General features: G+C 37.9%; 1 protein-coding gene across 1 annotated transcript in view; it reads left to right on the forward strand.

Annotated features, from left to right (window-relative positions):
• Positions 1-958: 958 nt before the first annotated feature.
• CLCN2 (chloride voltage-gated channel 2) overlaps positions 959-25,081 on the forward strand; it is a gene marked incomplete in the record, with an annotated part of 74,509 nt that continues 50,386 nt past the window's right edge. Inside the window, 2 exon segments of the mRNA XM_072408398.1 lie at positions 959-1,103; positions 23,089-23,245. Of these exon segments, the coding sequence (XP_072264499.1) occupies positions 1,053-1,103; positions 23,089-23,245 (208 nt within the window).

The raw sequence follows: 25,081 nt of genomic DNA on the forward strand, positions 1-25,081 counted from the left end.
GAAGATCCCCGGCACTAGAGGTTAATTACCCTCTAGTGCCACAGATCGCACACTGTTCTCAATGAATGAGGTCTCAGCTAAATTTATTGAGAAGATCCCTGGCACTAGAGGCTAAATGGGGACAAGTCTCCCCATTCATCAGCTCTAGTGCCCTGTGGTTGGCTGGGGAAAGGAAAATCCTGATGACCTTTGGGCTGTCATCAGGGTTTACCTTTCCTCAGCCAATCACAGGGCACTAGAGGTGGTGAATGGGAAGACTTGTCCTCATTTAACCTCTTGTGCCCGGGGATCCCACACTGACAGGAGGATTCCCACGGCTGTGGAGCCGTGGAAATCCTCCTGTCATTGTGGGATAACCTGTAAGTAATTTAAAGCTAGTTACACAAATCTCACACATTGAATAAATTACGTTATTTTTTTTAACACTTTTTTTACACACAAATTTGCGCCGTCGAATCCTGTGTTTTTTGGGATTGGTCTATCCGAATTGTAACAGTCATATTCAGGTCGAATATAAGGACAACCTGAATTTGAATACCAACACTATAAATAACACCATTTCACTGGCAAAACATACTGTGTGCCCTTTATTATAGAGGCCTGAGCAGAAATCTCTCTGAGTCTTCCATAGCTGTACAAATCCAACCCAGCTTGTAATCTTTTTCTACTCTATCCAAACCAAACACAAAGTTTTGGCTGGACACAAACTCCAACCTTCTCTGGGGATATGAGGTGTCCCTGTATTAGGCTGTTTGCCATAACAAGAAGAAGAAAACAACAACCAAAGTCTGCAAGGTTGCCATGATAACCAGCCACCACCACTTATAATTCAGCCCTAATATACAGCTGTGTGCAGAACACTTGAGTCCTAGAAGCCATGACTGAGCTCCGGGACAGGGGGCGTGTACTGAGGGGCGTGTCCGAGGAATGGGGCGGGGATACGGAGAGAGACGTGGGACTGAGGGACTTGTCTTGAATGAGAAGGAGCTGGAGAGGCGGCGGGTTGCAGACATTCCAGCACCCGCACAGAGGCGGAGGACATAGCTGCAGACATGCCGGGTAACGGGATGGAGCCCCGGGCTCTGAAATACGAGCAGACCCTGGTGAGTGACCATATCAATGACGAGTGCACTGCATGGAGCCCCATGTACAGTGTGTTGGGGTCTCGTCCCTCCCCTTGTGCAAACCTCCTGTTCTACCCAAATCCAGTTACCATGTCCCCCTCTGTGTGCAGTCACCGTGGTTCTGTGCCCGCACTGGGTCCGCTCTGGTTCTGTGCCCGCACTGGGTCCGCTCTGGTTCTGTGCCCGCACTGGGTCCGCTCTGGTTCTGTTCCCCCACTGGGTCGGCTCTGGTTCTGTGCCCCCACTGGGTCGGCTCTGGTTCTGTGCCTGCACTTGGTCCGTTCTGGTTTTGTATCCCCTGTGGTTCTGTCCTTGGGAGGACCTGCAGCCAGGTGTCACCTGTACACTGTACATACCCCATACCATTTCTCTATAGGTAGCTGGTATTTATGAGGGCTGCTGTAGATTTTGAAACACTTCAGTGAATGTTTTGAGTGTAAGAGAAATTATTCCAGGGGTGGACATAAACACAATTCTCTACTGCTGCAGGAACATTTTCTTTTTGGGGTTCTGTAATTGGGCACCTTGAATGACTGGCGGCTGTACCCCCTATATAAGGCAGTCGATCCATGCCTGGCCTAAACAAATGACGAGTGGCATCAGACTGCCCAGAGATGGGCCAGCTCTCATTATAAAGGCGTGCATTACACTGGGGCACAAACTTGGGATGCACCGATTTTTTAGGAACATATCTAGGTGTTCAGGGCGAAGGATAGAATGGGGGTTTATTCCTGCCTGTGGCATCTTTGACTACATTTGCTCTCTCCATTTCTCCTGATGACACCCTTTCTCCTGATCACCTAGAGAGAAAGTGTTGGATGTCATCTGAACAATTGCGGAAGAACCAGAGACCAGGGGGGGCCACAGGGATTAAAGAGATTTTCATTCTCTTGCTGTGTTTTAAGGATGGAATATGAAGGGAGATCAACTACTGGAACTCAACCAGCAATATTAAAATAAAAAGTCTTGACTGGAGAAACATTTTAGGGCCCCAGTCACATCTGTATGGTGCCATGAAGTCCACACATTAGGTTGCCCATTTCAATGGACTACCAATACGCCAGCTCTACACAACGCACAGGAATTAAATATGGCGAGAAGAAGGAGAAACAGCTATCCTAACTTAGTTGTTGCCGAAGAATACTCTTATGGAGGCAGCAACCCTAGAACAGAGAGAAGGTGACATGGGCCTGTGTAGAGGCGGGAGGGGATGACTTACTACTTTACTATAAAGGGTCTCTTTTAGGTAGGTAGTTACCTGCCTTACTGGTCCACAAATGTGCGGATCTGTGCTGACATTGCATCCTGAACTAATGTCTCAGCTGCATAGAAATCAACAAAGGGGTGCTGACAGATGCTGAATGTTTTCACAGTAAGCACACATTTATGCTTGTGAGAAAGTTTTTTTCTGTACTCTGGCTTCTACTACTACTAATTCTACTTTTACTGTTGAGTAAAAGTTTTTTTTTCCCAGCTACCATTTTTTGAAGGGTAAAGTTACTAGGCCATGGATGATGGGGTGGGACACATATGTGTTGGAAAGACCCTGCAGGAAAGACGTTAAGAACAGCTTGGTGGAAAGTGTCTTTCAAACATTGAATCAGTATGTTTTAGTATTTAATGCAGTTAAAGTATGAGTTTCCTAACCAGGGTTCCTCCAGAGGTTGATTGGGCCAATGAGCGGTTTGTGACTCTCAGGTCAGTTCTACAGATACCAATAATTGGCTTTTTGGCTATCTGTAAGGATGACATGCCCACTGGACAGCAATGTAAGAGGCATTCTTCTCACTGACCACAATGCTGATGAGAAATTAATAATTATAGCAGGGGATCCCTAGGACCTGTAAATTATTTTAAAGTTAAAAAGGTTGAGAAAGTCTAATTTAAAAGTAATGTTTGATATTTGGGTTTTTGATGATTTGGGCAATTCAGTTCAGAGTACACATACATTTGCTTTCCAGCGTAGCCTAACTTTGTTTTGGGCATAAGAACAGGCATTAAAGTAGACAAAATAGTTGAGTTTCTGATTTGTTTGTATACATCAGTGCATGCAATGGTAATTTAGTGATTCTGACTACATAATTGAATTGCCCACTGTAATGCCAGTTTCAATCGCTAAAAACCCTCTGGCTGGAGTTCGCTCTCTTTCATGCTCCTTCATAAATAAATAATTATTTTTATATATTTATATATATATATATATATATATATATATATATATATCAATAACTGCACTTTTTCTGTTTCAATACATTTTTTATTGTTTTTTCTTTTTAATAGTTAGACATGAAACAGAGAACTGTTGAACTCAAGTACATAGGTCGCATAAATACAGTGATCAAAAATAAAAACAATACAGAGCACAAAATACTGAAAACAATACAAAAAAAATTAACAGTAATGATCACGTTAAGAGGGAGAGTTCCTCAGGTGGTCAAAATACCTTGTGGTAAAAGTCCATCAGTTTGCGATAAATAACCTGGGGTATATCGGACGGCACCTGACGTTATTCTCTAACAAACGCAAAAACTCATACAACACACAGAGGGTGAGGAACAAGGGAAGGGGGAGGAAGGGGTCCGGCTGGGGTGAGGCTAAGAAAAACTGCCGTATCACAACCTACTCCGTGACCCGCAGTTCTCTCTCACATGTCCTGGAACTGCACCTTTTATTTTTCTTCCAGAAGATTGGTCACTTAATCAAATTGCCAAAATATCTGACTTTGCTCCATTGTCATGCCATAAAAATCACATGAGATTGATATTTGTGACATGTTATTTTTAATCTGAGCTATTACACAAGAGTTTCATAATGGTGCAACTGAGTGTTTGTTCGATTCAACAAGGCTACAAATTGACTGTGTAGCAGAAATTATTACCAATCCTCTGTCTTCCTCCCCCTAGACTTCAATACAAGTGATTATTTAGGAGATTCTTTGATGGTATTTCCACATCGCAACGAGACAAGGCCCTTGAGACAAATCTACAGTAGTACTAAACAGCAGTTTTTGAACTAAAAGATTTTTCAGTCATTTTTTTTTTCACGAAAATTGTCCATGTAGTCAAAGTCTAGGGCTTTTGCAAGATTGTGGGTCCTACTTTGATAATAAAATATTTTCTTATCTCTGTAATAAAAAAAGTTTTATAAACTGTACAGTCACAAACTTAATGTTCAAAGTAATTATTTTATCTTGCCATCTGTGATTTTAAAACCCAGGATTATTTTAGTTCCTTATAAAGCTAATTTGGCATCTTGCCAGCAACTACTAACCCAGTACCTAGGAATTTTATTACCTTTCGTGTAAGGTCTCTTTGGATACATTTTTTTTTCACATCCTGCTGTATATAACCATTTAACATTCTGTTAGTGTGTAGGGATTTTCTCTAGGATAGTAAGAGCCCGCATTACTCTGTGGCAAACCCTGGGACCATTGCTTGACCCCAAGTAGTTGGTAGCGTTTGGCACTTAGTGTTACCTAATCATCTTTTTTGTTTTGTTACTGAAGTGGCAGATAAATAAAGGTAACCTCTACATAAATACAAACTATAAAGACTACTTTATCTGACTAAACCTTCTAAAGATACTTGTTGCTTGACTGTCGTTTTCCCATGAGCCAGAACAACTACAAACATCTTGAGTTTTGATTTTTGTGGCTGCATGCATGTTCCAGGTTCGTGCATAAAAAATGGCAAGGGAGATACCACACTTAGAAGGAGGATAGCAATCATAGACCCTATGTTGTTTTCTATTCCAGTAAAGGTTTCTTTTACGTATAACCTGCTGTCATCTATAATAATATTAGTTTTGAATGTCACCTGTCACAAAGCAAATGATTGTTTGTGAAGCCTTTGACATCAATGTACCCATTCTGTAAATCCTGGCTGTTTGCTAGGTATTGGCAGTTAAGCTGATTCTGCATGCCCCTTGATGAGAATGTCTGGGAATTAGTCTGCATGAAATGTATTTCTGCTTTCATCAGAAGCTTCTTGCACATTTTTCTTCACAGCCGCTTTCTGTATAAGTGCTGAGGAGTTTGTGTGTAAGTGACGTTAGGTTTGGAGAAACATTCTGTGCTATCATTCTTTCATGGATTACATTTATGTTTTAGAAGGATTGCTAATTATACTTGTATTCAGTGTAGGGTCCCTAACCTTGTGTTTTATTGGTATGTAAAGGTTTTTTGTTTTTTTTTGGAGTTAACTGCACAAGCTGTAAAGCAATTCCTGCAGTTCACGGGTTCACAGTACTATTTCACTTTTTTCAAGGCAAACCTGTCTGATATTTTATCCTTGAGGGCTAATTATATGAAATGGGAATTGAAGAGTAACTGTTGGCATCAACCGTTCAGTGGACTATTTTTCTAGGTATATTTGAATAAATCTTATCAGTCTCTATGGTCATTGTCGCCTCTTTTGCACTTTTACATTCTTTATTATTTTCCTAATAGTTGTAGATACCCAAAGCACTTTTCTTTGTATAGTAATCAAGCTGTTTTCATATGTTCTCCTCTGAAGAGCGGTGAAGATTCCCTACATATCTAACCCACTGTTGCTGTGACCCCTGTTTGTGCATGTTCCTTGTTCCAAGCATAGGCTTTCAGCTAATTATTTTTCTTAAACTATTAGTCAATGCTTCCCAGGTAATAATTCACTAGCTCATAAATCTAACCCTTAGTTCTTGCTGATAGCATCATTTCATAGTCCAGTATCCATTGAGGGGAAATCTTCAAGTAAAAATGAACTTCTATATGAGGTTTCCACACTCCTGATTGTGAGCCTCTCATTTAGGTGACAGTTCACCTTCTGCTACGCTGCAAATCCTCCACACATTTTATGGAAAAAAAACAGCAAGACTTCCTTACTGAGCAAGGCGTTTTACTCCTTTTAATAGGATTAATTAAAAAGGCTTACTGGTTAGTTCCAGATAATATTCATTACTGTTGGTTAAGTAAACCTGTACATATAGAATTTGCGGGAGTTGGCACTGCTGACACAATTTTTTTTAAAAAAGATGCTGGTTCTGATTCCCCATGATCTTAGCTTTATGACTTCATTGAACTGGACCAAGTAATGCAGCCAGTGTCTGATATAAGTGTTAGGCAATAATGTTTACATCAAAACTACTTTCTAGAGGTAGCTCTGCACGTTCTTACTATTTGGCCTTTACATTTGGTGGGGTTGAGCTATTTATTAGGAGATTTATTTTCAGTTTCTGTCCAGCTTTAAATTAACTGCCTTGCTTTATTGCACAGGATAGGGAGGCATTAGTTCGGAGTTGGTGTTTTTGAACTGACAACTATTGCTTACCAGCTAAAAGTTTATTTCCAGGGTTGCCAGTGCACAAATATGTGTCATATTATCGGAAAAGTGCGGAAGTTTTGTACAAAAATATTTTTTATGCAGGTCACATCCACACCCAGGTAACTGGTAATTTGCAAATGGCAACCTATTAAGTAATTATGGTTGCATGATGCTATAAAGGAACCTGTGCCACAATCATGCCATATTAAATATTATGTAAAAGCAGTTTAAAAGAAGCCCTCATTCATTTCTGTATTCATGAGGAGTGTAAAGAAATAACTTCATTTTCAAGGTACAAACACAGGCACACAGGCGGTGTTTTACCCTGTTAGAAATTGCCTGCTTTTTGTCCTGTAACCAAATGTTCAAAATTGAATGCCCATTGTCTGGACACAGGAGGATTTTACATAGAGTATACTGCTTATTATAGGCAGGCTGGTACAGGTTTCCCTTCTTCCCTCTTTCTGTATTCTTGCTATGCTGCGGTAGGAGTTTGCATACCTACACGCCAGCCTGTCAAAAAAAGAAAAAAAAATGCTCGGCATTCAGGTCACACACACAGCACCATCCACTAATTAGTTTTAACAGAGAGTTTTATTTGTTGCAGAATATTTTGTAGCATCTATAAACTACTTTTGTTCCACAGAAGCTCAGAAACATTTTAGGGCTAATGTATAATGTATAAGAAATCTGACTTTTAAAATGCATTGGTTGCACTTATTCATCAGCATCTTAATGACAATATATTGGACATATACTGTATGGTACAGACTAAAAAAATGTGCTATGTTAGAACTGGCAATAATTTTTGCATGTTAAAAAAGATTTGAAGAATAATGAAAATCACCCATATTTCTTAATCCTTTGGGTTGTAACCGAGAGAAGGGTAAAATTTATCTTTTATACCCTATAATGTGTATAAACAGAATCCTCATTACCTGGTATTCAGATTCTAATAGGTGATCTGGATTCTGTTTTCAAACATTGGCAGGACATTTGTAGCCTGTTATACATGTGATGTCTAAACCTGCAGGAGCCATGTCACAATTTATTAAATACATTCTGCCAGAAGAATACCATGTTGTGTTTTTTTCCCTTTTTAAGAAGTGCTTTCACTGGTACGATTTTACATGTGATACAGTATTATTATAAATTGAATTTGTACTTTTGAAAGTGATTACTGTGTCTGAACTTATCCTAATCTAATTTGTGCCCAAAGATAACATTTCTTTAGATTCATTTCCTACTGGCATCTGTCTTTCCTGTCTTGTCAGTTCACTGTCCTTGGTGGGTGGTATTTTGTCTGCAGCAAGGTCAACGTTCTGCCAACATCAGTTAAATTATACTTGATGGCACTCGGGCCTATCAGTTTCTACTTGCGGACTTTTGACAGTATAATATCAAGGAAGAATGTGTATAGAAAACTGAGAGTGCCTTTTGGTTTTATTTTGTAGTATTAAAAGTCTGGAACTATGCTTTTTTTCTTGTTTTATTTTACAGTCCTGTTACCAGAGTGACCTTTAACAAATGTCAGTCATCATTATTAATTTAATTTTGGAAGTAGGGCAACTGAGGCCTTGCATGCAAAATTTTACTGTGATACAAAAATTCTCCCTAGTAATTTCAAATCTTAAATTGATTACCAAAAATAGGTCTGGCTGAGGAGACTAACTATGAAGTATAATGTGGAGCCTAAAATCACAAGATGGCCACACAATACGTAATACTGGCCTAATTGATGAAACTTGATGATCATATGCTACATGTTGATTACATTAATAGTTTTTCGTTTACTTTAAAGGATAAATATAGGTTTATACAAATCCCACTTCTCTTCAGAAACGTATTTCTCTCAGTTAAATTCCTATTTCCAGATACAAGCATTCTCTGGAGTTAAAGTAAATGTGTCATGCATGATCACAGAGAATAATTGGCTGTCCTAGTTATTTAATGTGTATTAAAGTTGGAAATCCCAAATATTTTCTATGTCCCATGACATACATGCTTATTTTTGAAATATCCTAGACAATGTAGGCACTTTCACAGATATTTTTTTATGTGTATACAGCTAAGCTGCTTATTTGCATCTTTATCTTTCAAAGGGCTCAGGATTTTGTTTGAAAGTACATGTACACTAAAAATAACCCTGTCCTTGTCCCGGACTTAAGCAAAATGAACCTGTAACCTGTATAGCAAGGTACCTACCTTTGCACTGACCACTGGCTGTTGTAAAACATGCGAAGTGTGTAGATTACCTGCCAAGCCTTCCTGCACTTACTGACTTTTACATTACTATGGGGCATACAGACTGATGGAAGGAGCCACATGTGGCAGGACTAGCAGGTGTTTAACAAACCTGGAAATTTCAGATACCTATACTGACCAATTTGTTACCACACGGGCAAAGACCTAATGGATTTTTAAAGATTTATTGATACCATTCTCTTGGCTACATTTAACAGAAAAGAAACAGTAAGGGTAAAAGGGTATATTTTCATCTGTTTAGAAGACTTGGTTTATAACTTTAAAAAACACCTTTGGTCTAATGATGTAACATGGACAAATAATAACATATATTCCCTATTTGTATTTTATCTGTATTCCCGACCTTCAAAGATAATGCAAGTTTATAAAATTGTCATAGGTGAAAAAAACATATCTCCTTGTGTCCTATCCAACAATGTAACACCTTATCATATCTGACAGAATAACATGGCACAACCATTGCTAACATGTGCCAATACCAGCTGGGTTAAGAGTAAAACTTTTTGGACTAGTGCATAGATGACCTTTGTTTTCTGTCCCATCATATCACCTAAATGTCCTGTATATGTAAAATACACACTAAAGGAAGTAGGCTTAATGAGTTACTGTCAGATAGTTTCAGGGGCTTATCAGAATAGATGGTGTGTGTGTGTGATAAACTTGTGATTTTGGAAGGACATTATAGCCAGGCTCATCTGGATAAGTTATTTATTTTCACATAAGCTTTTTTGTTTCGATCATTTTTGTTTAAGTTTTACTTTTTAACAAAAGATTGACAATAAACAATAAAATAAATACAGTACAATATCAACAGAAACATGTTGCTTCCAAACTTCTCAAAGGACAAAAAAAGTGAAACAGGAATGTGGGAAGGGGGAGTGTTGCATTACATTATAGGGGCTAAAACAAATTGAGGTAGTGTTTAAGAAAAACAATAACACTTTAACTTCCAGAACACAAGTAAACATTATGTTCATGTCACCTGTTTTTACTGGTTGCTATATTACCACAAACAAGTACTCACTGGTCTAAAATATTTAAAGTAGTCCATGGATGACACACTTGTTAAAAACATATTATAAAGTGCCTGTATTGAAGCATTTATCAAACCTGGATTTTGAAGGAAAAAAAAACCAAATACTTTATTTAGGCCAGCGGTCGCCAATCTTTTCAGGTCCGCGCACCACTAAAATCACCGGCTCCCGACTGCGCATGCGCGGGGAGCAGAGTGTCACTCAGGAAGAAACCTTCCCCAGAGTGACATCATTATGACATAACCCTGCCCACTCTCCCATCGCAGATCTGAGCCTGCAATGGGAGAGTGGGCGGGTTGTGTGCAGGGATACAGCCCACCCACTTCCCTGAGCCTGGGAACTGCTCGGGGTACGTGGTTCGCGGCTCTGGCTTGTGCGTCCCCCAGCGGGGTCTTTCTCCTGACTCAGCTCGGGGATGCACCGACCAGAGCCGCGGACCCCCAAATTTTCTGCACACCACCAGTTGGAGACCGCTGCTTTAGGGGGAGCAACGGGAAGAATGCCAAGAAAAGAACCAATCAGCCCAGGAAAGGAGAAGGGGGGGGAGCATGGAAATAATTCTCAATATGATCCAGGAATACCTTGGTACATTGATTGTTTTATGAAATCATAAATGGGAAAGGTAAAATATAAGGACATAGGGTAAGGAAAATCTACTCGCCCTCAGCGACTTTAATTATGAACGTTCTATTACGCCCAGTAAGACCGGTATTGTGGAGTTTCTTTGAACTAATCCCAAATGGACCACACCAATTCATATTTTTCCACTTGGTCGTCATCTTCTGCTACCAAAAATTCCATTCACATAAGCTTTTAAAAGCAGTTTCAATAAAAAAAAACTGCTGGTCTGATTATAGTTATTTAGGGTGTTTTGTTTTTTCTGTGTCGCGGAACAAGCTTTGTTTGGAGGAATAACACCATGATAATTGCTTCTTGGAGCAGTTGTACTATAAGGTCAGACAACAACACAATATTTTACCAACAGTAGGCACTGCAGCTAAATTCTGCCATTTCACTTCCAAGAAAACTGAGTTTTCTGTTAGTACATAGGACATTGGATTTCGCATAGACAAGACATTTTCATTTAATTAGAAGATTTCTCTAGGGATTATTTGACCTGCCACACTCAATCTTTGTTTTTTTTTTCTGGCTATAAGGAGGACAATCACACTGTTATTTCTTCCAACCAGTAATGCTGACCGTGAAATGTATGTATTAAAAGGGTCAAGTGGCAGGGTGATAATATTGTCACTGATTTCCCCAGGAAGGAATGGAATACTTACTGATTTGTCACTCTACAGCCTTATTTTAGCTGTATTTTAATGTAGTTGTAGCCCAAAACATTAAATTCATTACATATTTTCAATTACTTCATTATTGAAAAAAACACAAAATATGCATCTCTAATCATTCATTACAGTTTTTATATTTCTATTATACAGTGTACATATCTGAATTTGACAGCCTTGAAATGTGGCTGTATAGCAGAACTGGATTCTGAGTAACACAGAGTGACAGAATAATAGTGTTATCACATTTAATGCATCTTCTTTTACTGTCCATTTACAGGCAGGTTAGGTTCAGAATGACCTGGCCTTAAGGGAAGCCGGTTAAATGTTGGTGGCTATCAGGCTGAGGACATCTGGGGGCAAAAAAAGAGTGCAGTGGTAGAAATCCCTGGGATGAAGCAGGATATTTCCAGAAAAGCTGGAGTTCTGGTTTAAAGCTGTAATAATATTTTCAAGTTTGTTGATTCAGCCTCAAAGTCCAAATGTGCCCTTTCCTGAAAATTGTTGCCAGTAGTGGCTTGTTTCTTGAGGTGTGTAACACATTTCCTACTTAAAATCTTCACTTTTGCAAGCCTGAGTTTTTTTCAGCTAGAAGAAATGTTATAATAACCACATACCAAGAAGGATGCTAATAGTACCATATAAAGAAACTTTATCTAATTTCTTTGTCGACTGTCTAATATTGACAATGGGATTTATTTTCCTATGCATAAATCTGACTAAGCAGCAGTCCTGATATGCCTCAGTGATGGCTTTGAACTGATTGCAGATCTTGTATGAATACAATGTTATACTTTATGTAAGAATACTACTTTAATACTTCCTAATTTTGCTAATGATAAACTAGTGTAAGCAAATACTACTTCGTAAATGTCATGCTTTTTAGATTTGGAATTCACTCCAGAGTCAGTAGGAAGTTCTGCCCCCTGGCAGTAGGCTGCAAAGACTTGGATGCTGTGTGTGAAAGTGGCATTTTATCTGCAGTGGCCAAATACCCCTTGCCTTAGTCAATAAGCAGTGCTTATAGGACACACTGCAGTCTGGCAACTGGCAATGTTTAGGCACGTTTCACATTTACAGTGGTTAACCACTTCAGGTGCCTAGCAATGTGCTGCTATGTTCCCAGGAGTGACACACAGCACTGCAGCCTAACACATTTGCTTGCATTGCCCATGTGGTGTCCTTCCTTTAGAGGAGTAAAAGCAACTACAACTACTTGTCACTTTCAGTATTTAGATACTTGATTGTTACATAGATACTTTTGTAGTTCTACGTTTTGTTTTGTTTTTTGTTTGTGTTTTTATTCAAGACTGAAAATGTAATATATTAGCTGTAATCCAGGATTTAATTCAGACATTTTACCAAGAAAATCTGTGCCACTGGTATTTTTCTAGAGAATTAATTAATTACAGAAAATACTAGCTGGACTAGATATGAGCATCATTACAATACTGGGGCCCTTTCTGCACTCCTTCATTTCCTCCCTGTAAATTGGGTTGGCAACTTTTACATGCAAGATTGCAGTGCTACATTTACTAAAAAAGTAGAGATCATTTGCTAGACATATGGAACAAGTAACTCTGTATGAAGTATATAGAATGTACTAACAAATTATAGCAACCATTTGACTAATCATGCAATCATTTGCAATCAGTCACAACTGCAGTCATTTGTACCCTACCCTTTAAGGGTTAATGTGTCCAATTTCTGTAGTTTTTAATCACTTTCATTTATTATTAATTGCTAAAGATTTTAGTTGTGCAATCACACCACAGATAATTACTTGTGTTCTGACTTGATACTGCTGTACCCTGAAAAATTGAAAAAATGAGACTTTTATCATCATGCACTGCAATAGATTGTGCAAAACCTTTCAAGCTAGATTCCTACAAAGCAGGAGGCTGTGCAAAGATAACTGTACAGATACAAACAGAAAAAGACAAAACTTTTTTTTTTCTTCTTCGGACTGAGTGGGGAAGATTTGAGATTTCACATCACGGTCACAGTACCGTTGGCTGTAGCAGAATGTGGGAGAATATTTGCCACAACACTACTGAAAGAAAAATTCTTGTATAAGGAGGGAAAAGGGGTAGAACCCCAGCCATTTTTTATTGTCCATATTCCTATTGCAGATTTTTCCTTTGTCATTCATGGTTGTTACAGTAAATGAGGGAAATCTGACAAAGCTCTGTATAGCAGTAAAATCTGACAGGGGTTCTATACCTTCCCTATGCAAGTCCAAACATATTTTTGGGCTGAAGATCACATCTATGCTGTTATAGAATAATCAAAGTTTCTATAGTTTCTCCCTTTCTCACACCATCACACTTATATTTTTGTTTGGTCTCACGGTTTCCAAGTTTTGTGACCAATAAATCAGCCAGTAAGAAAAACCTCCCAAAGCTTTTTGTCCCGTTACATTCTGTTTGTGTAAAAGCTTTGAGCAATGTGTGTGTGAAACAGTCCTTGAATTTGGTGCTCAGCCAGAAACTATGAATGCATGTGAGAAACCCCTGGAGGTTTGGTTTTCTGTGATTAATGGCATATTAAAACCACTTTTGTTATCGGTGAAGTGTGGGGTTTATATGGAAGATAAAGTTCATGGATTGTTTGGTCAAATAATCTGATTTAACAAATGTTTAAATACATCGAAGGAAAAATATTTAGAATATATTGTTTTAACGATAAGGAAATCTCTATAATTCAGGAGCAAACAGGTAGTTTTTTTTTTGTTTTTTTTTTTTTTTATTCCTGCCTTTTTCTGTCCTGGTAGTTAATGGTCACTAGGACAAATGGCTTAAATTTTGACAGCTTGGGTCACAGGTGGCGATATCAACCTGACAGGATTTCTTTCCCTTTTCTAGCCAAAAAAACAAAAAAGATTTGGCTAGTTACACATTAAGGTAAAGTCCCAGTTTCAGAACTGCATATAAGGCCCCTTTACCATTCCTTTACAGTCTGTCAGTGGACATACTACTGCCAAAAATTGGGTGAAAGCCTTAGAACAAGAACATCATGCATTAACTTTCATGGCAGACATTATCAGTAGTTTGCAGGGACTTAAAGCTATGTATACACATCAGATAATAGACAAAGATTGTGCTTGTCTCAGGCAATCATCCGACATTGTTCATCAATCGGCTGTGCTTGATTCTTATGGAGGAAAGCACAGCGAGGTGCTGCTCACTCTCTCCCTCCCCCCACGTTTCCAATGAACAGAATGGAGCTGTGTGTACAAGGCTCGTTTGCTCATCTGTCACTGGAAATAAAAACGAAAAATTGTTTCCAAGGACTACAATGTGATGTCCATCAGACATCTGTATGAGGCCTTAGAATGCCATAAGAGTCCACCTCTGACTTTCTTAGATAAGGGAACCCTGGTGCCTCAGTGAGACTGAACTCTGTTCCTGCTAATAATATCATTTTTTCCTTTATTTAGTACCTAGCAGAGTAGATCTTGTTGAGTGTTTAGGCATTCAGGCCAACACTTTATCCTCACATAGTGAGCACATCTAAATATATCACAGTATATAGAGGTATACCTGTACTATTTTATTTTGAAAGATCAGAAGTTACATGACAAGTGTCAGATGTCAGAAGGTGGATAGATAAGGTAATAACAAGGTTACCGTGGAAACAATGTATCTCCCAAACAAAGTATTTGCAATAATCAGAAGTAACGTGAGATAAGGAAATGAAACATACATAAGTCATGTACTTTAAATATGTTGTTGCATAGTTATTAACAGGGGCACTGGGATTTTACTAAACTAATAGTTTTTTTATGTATTTGGCTTTAAAAAAGAATTAAACTACCACATCTAATGACTGGGAAGTTGCTTTACTTTAATATGGCTTTGTGGCATTTCTGAGTTATACTTCTAACATTTTGTCCCTGTAGACAAAACTGCCTTTACCTGTCTTTGAAGAGGGTGTTACTAAAAAATGTCAAAATGTAAAAGGTTAGAGGTGCCAGTGACTTAACACCTGATTGAAAAACATAACAACACAAAAAACATTCAAATGTAATTCTCTAGCAAAATTTCCCTAGCAAAATATAATTTTGGCAATTTTTAGTTTGATGCAGGGACTGGATCTGGACATTTTGATTGCTACAAATGAGGCACATTAAACCGTGCTACCACTTTACTATGGTGTCTCATATTTAACTTCTTTATCATTGGTATCTTGCTGTAAAGTCAGTGGGCATGATTTATTAACACTCTCCAGGGCTGGAGGATACACTTTCATCAGTGAAGCTGGTGATCCAGCACACATGGAATTATTCTGGTCTAGGATTGAAAACGTTTGTTAACCTCAGTGGTAACCCAGAGTGTGGCTCGGGGTAAAATAAAAAACAGCTGATAGCGGTAGCCCCGAGCCACAATCGAGGTAGCTTAAAAAAAAGAATGAACAAAAACTTACCAGGTCCCGCCGGCGTCCTCCAATGTCCTGCTGGTTGTATCCCATCCTCTGGCCACGTCCTCTTCCTCCAATCGGTCCCCCAGCGATTGCGCTGGCTCTTCCCGGCAGTTCCCGTTGACGTCAGTGCGTGCAAGGGGTCGTGAATTTCAATTTACTTTGTATTGGATTCAATAAAAAATATTTGTATTTTAATCCATTAGTAAGTAATCATTATATTACAATATATGCTACTGTACAGTTATATTACAGGTTTCAGTATTTTTGATTTATTTATGCACCCTTGTTAACAGATTTTTGTGTTTTTTTTGTTTATTAACACATTTAATTTAGTATTTTAACATGATTTTGTGTTTCAAGCTTTATTAAACTCAGACCCTTGTTTGGAAAAATTTCAGTGACTTATGCCTCAGAATTACAGGCCTACAATGTAAAATAAACTTTCATAAAAGACAATGTACCGCTTTTAGACATATAAACTGGGAAAGAAATGAACCGCCCAGGAGGTTAACAAATATCAAATGACAAAGAAATCCATTCCAGGTTTGCTGGATTACCCAGCTTCACTGATGAAAGTGTATCCTCTAGCCCTGGAGAGCTTTAAAAAATCAGACCCAATAGGAGAAAACGGGCAGCACTTTTAGGTGAGACATTGGTAAAAATACAGATTTCTCTGACCTTTGTAAAATGTTTGTGTTTTTTGAACTTTGTGAACCCCTGTCCTAGATGACTAGGAAGTGGGTCAGGGAGTAAAATGACTGGCCTTCTTCCAACCATAAAGTCCTTTCTGCTCCATTGGTCCTTTGCTGCCAGCACACAACTGTTGTGATCCTAATGTATGGGAATTAAGCAGTTTTTCCATTCAATAATACCTAGACAAAGAGATATATTTATATTATATATAATATATATTATCTGTAACTCATTTTTTAGACTTGGCTAGATTTATGTCCCATTTTCTGTATTGAAATTGATACATTTATGTTTGTAACCTAATCATTTATTTGTGCCATAAAGGATTATAAAGAAGCTTCATCTCCATTACATAAAAAATAATAAAATATCACAAGTGCTTTGCTGGTTCCTCCTACTGTACACAGCCATGACTAAAATGGCTTTCAAGCCATCTTCATGAAAGATAATTCTATAAATTGATGATAAATGGCTACTAACGCATATGCTTAGTATTCTTTCTCGCAATAAATTGATTCCATCTTCTGACAATAATTTTCTCATTTCTTTTATGTAATCTGATTTTTTTTTTTAACACTATACCTTGCCTTATGGGTCTTTTCATGGGTATGACCAGACATTCCTTCTGCTTAGAGCTCTCCAGAGATGATGGGCTCAGAATCCTGTCACGTTCATCCTCCGCAGTAATCATTTCTGATTTCACACCCTCCGAGGTCCAATACAATTCTCTTTGGTTATTGTGTGGTCACTGATATTGTAACTCCTGGTATGACTGAAAATGAAGCCAGGCCCTACATTGCTATGTGCAGTGTAAACAAAGAACAGACATTCAACTGGAACCAGAAAAAAGGCTTTTACATGCCTTCTCTACTCCCATAAAAAGACTTTCCAATACTCGTAATCTTTCACACCTGTAATATATTTAGTTTTTTTCCCCTAATATATCTAATTATTCCCACGCAAATTTAGGTTTCTAAGTTTTCTCGTTTCATTTTTACAAATATTTTGCCATGCAGATTATTTTATCTTTCTGAGAAATAAATATTTATTGAAAAAAAAGTTTAAAGTAATTTTGTCTCTATAACCTTTAGTTTAAAAGGTTTAGAATCCTAGTGCCTGGTGTCCTAAGGTGTAGACTTTAAATGTTGTGGGATATATATATATATATATAATAAATTCAGATCCTGATCCTATGCTTGCTTGTACTCATCACAGGGGTCTCCCTTCCCTCCTCAGCAGGCTTTCGTTCCAGTTCTGGCTCAAGGCCTTTTTAACACAAAGATCTTATTGTATGAAGACACGTGGTGTTAAGTGTGCAAAATGGATAATGTTTCTTTTGAGATGTTTGTTTTCATCTCTGAAAAAGGATTTGGAGTGGAGATACCTTAAATGTTACCCTGAATTATTTTCATGTTTTTTCCAATGTTACCCTGTTTTTATTATCCATCCCATATCCATTTTTTTTTTTTTTTTTTTGCAACTCATTAAATCTATCATTCTTTTCAATTGTTTTGTTCTTTCTCTTCCCCTCACTCCTTTCCTCTGTTTGATGATGTGACCTGTGTCCTGTCCTGCTATGCTTTTCTTTCATGCTCCTTTGGATGTGCCGTTCAATGCTTGTTGTCCTGTTTCACATTGTCTATTCCCTGGTAGTATAGCTGTAGCATGCTTTGGATAAGCCAAGCTGGTCTATAAATCATGGTCAGCTTCTTCTTAATCCACACTGAAATGCTATATAGTTGTCACAAACTTAAAAAATATCAAATCTCATTAAGTAATAAAAACACAGGCTTGACATAGTAAAAAATCTCTCAATCCATCCAAAACTGACAACCTTTTCTTCTTCTTCATTATGCTCTAATGGAGAGAACTCACTTTCCCCAGTCTGTGTAAAACAATTGTTCGATTTAACACTGCACATGATGAGAAATCAAGCAATACATTCAATTTTTCCTGTGTATCATCTAAAATGCTGCAGATTAACAATTGGCACTGCATGTTCTATTCAGATATCAAATGAATACACTTTTAGTAAGACATGTATGAAAAAAAAAAAAGGATATACTTAAATCCTGATGTGTGTTTGCCATGCGTAATACCTTTTGAAAGAGATGTGGTGAACTAAGGTTATTTTGCATGCCAAATGTTGTACAGTTAAAGGTTGTTAACTCATTCTTCGTGTTCTCATTACTCTCTGTTGATTATAAATGGCAGAAAAAATGAAAGAGGGTTGTGAGGTCATTACTTTTGCCATATCTTCCAATGACCGTGTGAGTTTCTTTTTATTTTGTTGGCAATCTGAAGGCTAAATTTATGGTTTTATTCATCGATAATCACTCTTGTGATGGTGAGTAACGTGTGGTACCACATCACTCGTTATGCATGTGGGGTGTTTTTGTTCTAATAATTTATCAAACCTTAAAACACTTGTGCATTTCTATACACTGTGATATGCACCATTGACAAAATATGCATGGTAATTTTATATTTTGAGGTTGTGGTGCACTGGCAGACTCATTTATTTGAATCATTTGCTTTAACGTAGTGGACATTAATGGAGTTCATCAGAATTACAAGGTGCTAATATCAGTATATAAAGGATAGGAGCTATTACAGAGTGTTTATTTTTAAAGAATTAATCATACCTTTTGCGTCTGTCTGACATTATCAGAGAGTGATTTCTAATTGGTTTGCCTTTGTAGAAAGTTCTGGCTTTTCTATGACTTCACTACCTTTATTCCTATTTTAGTTCAGTGACAAATATCAGACTATTGTATATGTTCAGATGGAAATTCACAGTCACAGCCACTGTATTTCTATAGGTTTACTTTAAAATAAAGAAAATAGGAACTTTTTTAGTTAAAAAAAAAAAATCCCTGGTAAAATGAATAGCACAATAATAGTAAATAATTGATATCAACGAGCGTGGATAGTTATCAGACTAAATGTACAACGTGCGTATATGAGTAAATATGATTTTGTCATCAACAGCAAGTTCAAAATAGGTTTTGCCTAAAAAGCATTTATCTAAAATGAAAAATGTAAAAACTCTCCTGTTTTAGAACTCCTATCCATTGTTGAGAAAACATTCCCAATTCCCTACAATTCCAGGAGTGTCATTCTCCTGTGTGCACTCAGAATACACGTTCAGTTTGAGGATTGTACTATTGTGTGTTGTTAACAGTGCACACTATGGAATTGCAAGGCTTCTTTTTTTTTTATAGAATATTAAGCGGAGTTTGACATTATAAGTGTTACATAATGGTAGTATAAGTTGGCAGTTAAGTTAGCATAGTGTTTTTCTATTATAAATGGCTCAGTGTCAGCATTTTTTTTATGCCAGAACTGTTTGTGATCTGTAAGCCAATGTATTCAGTAAGCAGCCTTGTTATGTGTGTGTGAATGTTTGTGCTCTTTGTGGCCCTGGCCTTGCAGAGGTGCCTTGGCAGTGACTCGTGTTATTTTGATCTGACAGTTATGTATGTGTCCCTCTGCTTTGATTATGTGGCATCTAGCTTGGCAGCGTGGGACCTGATCTGGCAGTGGGTGCTTTTGCCTGGCAGTACCCACTGAGAGAATAATTATTCGGAACACAGCGCTGTTGTTCATTGTGCAGCCGATTAATGTCTCGGTGACAAGGCAGGCGTAGGGATGTGCTTTCTATTAATACAATTCTACCCTCGTGCCGCCGTGGGAGCAGCTAAATATTTTAAAGTCCCAGTAGATAATTTAATTTGTAAATTAGTTTGAAACAAAAAAGAAAATAATATAATTGCACAAAAAAAGTAAATACCAGGATGAACACGTGAAGTAACGCTGTTTAGATATGGAGAGCACTACTGTACTGTGTATATCCCATTAAACATTTTTAATAGGTCTGTGAAGGGCAGGGGAAGGTTAAATTCCCAGTCAATGAGATGAATCTTCACTTACTGTCTTGAAAATGCAACAGGACATGAGAAGAAATCTATTCAAAATGAACAAAGCTATAACCCTAGCCCATTAAAGGGCTTTCCCCTATTGACTGATAACTCAGAATGTTGGATTTTCTGTCACGTTCTGTCTTGGTGACACCATGACAACTAAAATAAGTTAGTCTCCCCAGCCTGGGCACAGACAGCAATAAAACATTGAAGGAGGCTCTAGCCCTTTCATATTTTATCCTATTTATTGTACAGCGCTGTGTAATATGTTGGCGCTATATAAATCCTGTTTATTAATAATAATAATATTATTAATAATAATACAATCCAAAAATAATACCTAAAAATACTTTCCCTTTACCTATACTTTAAAGCTAATTTTTAGTTCTGCTTTCTGACCAAAAGTGTGTCTTCCCTCCAGAGATTATGCTAGACTGTTTTGTTTTGGCAGAAGCAATTGCACACCCAACACACGTGATCAGAACAGAAAAGAAATTCCTACCTTCACTCAGACTTCTAAATTAACCACTCACTGTACGTCCCCAACATTGCAAACCCAACAATTCTTACCCACGCTACTGCACATATCAACATTCCTATTCTGTGTTGCAAAGTTTAAATAAACTCCCCACTTTTCTCTGACATCTCGACCATCTTCCCAACCACTGTAGACATTATCACCTGCAAATCCTTGTAACACTTCTTCAGCTTTATACTTTCTGCCTCACAAAATTCCTTGACACTTTAGTCATCTCGCTCATCATTTTATACGCTACCATTCTTATTTCGCATCCGCTACTCTGCTTCTGTAATGTGTGTCCAAAACCAAAGTCCTTTCCATACCCTTTACACTTCCCTCCACTACATTACCACTTCCTTCTCCACTAATTGAATTTGATACAGTGTTCCTGCCATTTCTCCCTTCTGCCTGATCCCCTCCACAAACTTCCAGAGACCATAACCAGCATATGGAGTTGGCAATACAAATTCATTCGGTCTCTGCCATGAACATGTCTTCCCGGTTCCTCCATGCACTTTCCTTTACTTCCATAGACTTCCCTTCACTTAGTGGTCATTTACTCTATATCTATTTCTTCCACTTAGGGATCATTCAGTATACAGTGCTGCCATAAGCCCTTAAGGTCTTTAAGCTAAACTGCTAACTATGTCATTTATTAACGGAAAGTTGTGCTGCGAGAATTTTATCGCCCGATAATCGGCATCGGCCAATTATCGGGCGAAAATCTGCCGTGTGTACAGTCAGTGTCGTCCATCGTCCGGACGACCGACCTGCCGGATCCACGGACGATGGACGACAGCCGATCCTAATGAAAGGGAAGGGGAGAGCGCGCAGCAGGGTGCCGCTCCGTCGCTCTCCCCCTCCCCTCTCCATAGAGCATGAACGGTGCTGTATGTACAGCACCGTTCATGCATCGTGCACTCCCTTGTCGTTGGAAAGGATGGTGAAAGATCCTTTCCAACGACAAAAATTGGAAGTGTGTACGCAGCTTTACTTTGCTGACATGTTTTTAAAGCATACAACGATCTCTATAACGAAACAAAGATCTCTTGCTATTATGCATATAAAAAAATTCAGATTATGTCCTGACTTTTAAATCTGCAAACTTGTTCTAAAAGTTCAGAAAGTACAAGGCAATTGGTAATTAGAGGTTAGTCTGATGAACACTGTTACCTGAGCATTAATCAGCATTATCACATTGCATACTGTTTGGCTGTTTTTCAATGTCTAAAGATATAGGGAATAGATTTTACCTCTGGCTTCTCTCACACCACACAGATAGAAGGTTACTTCCATTTATATTGAAGTCTCATTTAGTATCGGCCCCCACTTCCTGCCGTAGTACTGTCACATTTTGCTGGCTACACGGTAGCATTGTGCTGTGTACTTGTTTCATAGACACCCCCCAAAAACTTACCATAATAAGTCTATTTGCACATTATGGAAAAGTTTGTTTTTTTTATTTATTTTTTATAATTTGCTTAGGCTAGGTGGTTTTAACCAGTCTAAGATTCATATATAATTTGTGATCAAAATTGGTTACGTATATTGCATGATGCTTTTTAGAGCACAGACATGGAAATTGCATTTTACTGATCCTCCTGACTTGCTTATCCCTAGAATATATGAAAATTGTAATTGCTTAACATGAAGAGTACCACTAGAGGGAGCCATTGTACTTCAGTCTGACTAATTAGTAGCTGCTATCACTTTTATTGTACATTGAAGACTGTATTTATGAAGTTGTTGTAAATATTTTTGATTTTTTGGTGCTGTGGACTGACAGCAAGTACAAAATGTTTCATAAATAAAGGCTGAATACAGAGTAACGTAGACACATTCTGCTCATGAAATCCAACCATTAAGTTTGTTTGGTGTTCTAATATTTCATAATCTTCAGTTGTTTGATATGCACAATTTTTGCTTATTGGATGGATTATTTGGTCAGTTCTGCTTTGTATTGTTTATAAGCACAAAAGAAGTGCAAACTAGTTCAGACTGATTGACCAGTTTGCCCAAGTGATCAACCTTGTATTAAATTTACAAGAGAAATCATTTTAAAAGTTCCCTGTGTGCATGGAATGTACATCCACTCAGAAACCAAACCACTCCTTGACTGTGGCCCTCTGTTACTCACTATCCCTGCATTATTCTTTTTGCTCTGTGTGTAAATATCATTGAAAAGTGTGACAGTGATTGAAAATCAACATGTCAACAACATTGAGTGCAATTCTTGCACAGACTTACCAAAGGTAATAGTAACCATCAGCATTAGTGTATGTTCTAAAACTGGATTTCTATAGTCTTTAAAGGCATTCGTTTTTTTTATATTTCATAGTCCATGAAACAAGAGGCCTTCTAATGTCTTCTTTTATTTTTAAGGTGTAAACCAAATTAAACTTTGTTGGGCTGTATTTCTGTGCAGTACAAGTTTATGTCTGTTCTTTGAACAAGCTTCATATTTATAGGAGGGATATGTGTAATAATGGTAAATTTCATGTTTGTTCCCATTTCTCAGATGTATGGGCGCTACACTCAGGACCTTGGAGTTTACGCAAGAGAGGAGGCTGCTCGTATTCGGCAAGAAACTGAACGTCGCAGACCAGGCAGAGAAGACCAACCTAGGGTAGCTGAGCTAAAGGAATATGATGAGAGTCGTTGTGCCAAGTGTAGAAGTGAGTATGCTGGATGTACAAATCTATGTCAACGTCAGAATCCCTGAATTTAGATGCACAACTGACTTCACTACGTTTTACCAGTGAACTTTAAATATTTAGAAATGCCCATAAATGAGCTTATATACAATGTTAACAGTACATATAACTACTATTAGTACCTGAATTAGTTTCAGTATAGTATTAGTTATAGGTATTGTAAATACATAGTATTGTCTTTGTAGGATTTTGTTTGTTCCCATTCAAGTATAGAAATGTTTGCATTTATACTGGAAATGATTGTATTACATTGCCACTCTCCTTTCTTTAATACAATGTTTCTCGTGTTGGTGTTTCATTAAATATTGGATGCAATAAATATTGGCTTATATTTCAGGCATCAAACTGTGCTCAGATTATATATCTATCTTTTTTTAAATGTTTTGTAAACATCATGTGTTTTGGTATAAACCTGCCCGGTGTTTTTTCATAGTGAACAACTTTGAAGCCTAGGAAATGAAATTGAAAGTTTGAGAACGTTCTGCAAGGACAAGAGGGTCCGAGCTACATTAGCTTGGGAAGCCAAAGAGTACTTTTGTCTGAGCAGCTGCCTTTAGTTTCTTGCTTGATATGATTCTTCAGTCTAGTTTTTGTTTACTAAATGAAGAGCAGTGCACAAGAGGGCTGCTGATGTGGTACACTGAGACAGCGTGGCTTCATGGAGCTCTAGCTGGTTATTGGCGTGCCTAGCTTCCCAAAGCTTTGTAGCAACCCAGATACTCTTTGTTGTGCTGTAGGTTCTGTATAGTAAGGAATACTCTGTCTAATAAATTAACATTTAAAAAACTGAACTGTACCAATGCCGGTTTTGGTATATTTATTTAGACACACAGTACTGAGGAAAAAATGCTGCAAAGTGGGGTTACTTATTAAAAAAAATTATTAAGAAATTAAATTTTTTTTATTATTATTTATCATTTACCACAACCTGTGATAAGCATTAACAGGAAAAAAACTAAACCAAACTAAATCAATACTTTGTGCATCTTTTGGGATCATAGTACACCTATCTAGTGCTAAGAAGTCTGGTCAAATGTAGAAATGCAATGCAGAAACAAGGCCAAAGGATTTGCATATGCTGGAAAAAAAAAAGACCTGAAAGGAGCAGAAAAATAGCAGTAGGGTGCTATGAAGTATCTGGCTTTAACAGAAGGCATTTTGCCTACCAAAGGCCTAGGCAGTGGTACCAGGATATTGTAGTGTCTGCTATTATTATTACAATTATTACACAGTATTTATATAGCGCCATCATATTACTCAGCACTGTACAAAGTCCATAGTTGTGGCACTAACTGTTCCTCAAAGGGGCTCACAATCCAATGTCTCTACTATAGTCATATGTCATTAATGTAGTCCTAAGTTCAATATTTGGAGGAAGCCAATTAACCAAACTGCATGTTTTTGGAATGTGGGAGGAAACCCATGCAAACACGGGGAGAATGTGCAAAAACCATGTAGATAGTGCCCTGGCCAGGATTTGAACCTGGGACCTAGCACTGCAAAGGCAAGGGTGCTAATTGCTGAGCCACCGTGATGCCCCTGCAGACATCAGTGGAGCATGAAGTTTCCTTGCAGGTTTGCACTGTATTTCTGCACATCTAGTTTGGGATTTGGTCAGAATAATGTTGAATTGTACATATGCTCCTAGACTGTAAGCTCTTTTAGGCAGGGTCCTCCCATCCTGTGTCACTGTCTGTATTCAACTGTCATTTGAAACCCCCATTTAATGTACAGTGCTGCATAATATGTTGGCGCTGTAAAAATCCTGTTTAATAATAATCATAATATTAATATGCA

The sequence above is a fragment of the Pyxicephalus adspersus genome, chromosome 4 (genome assembly GCF_032062135.1).
Source record: "Pyxicephalus adspersus chromosome 4, UCB_Pads_2.0, whole genome shotgun sequence".
Taxonomy (NCBI): domain Eukaryota; kingdom Metazoa; phylum Chordata; class Amphibia; order Anura; family Pyxicephalidae; genus Pyxicephalus; species Pyxicephalus adspersus.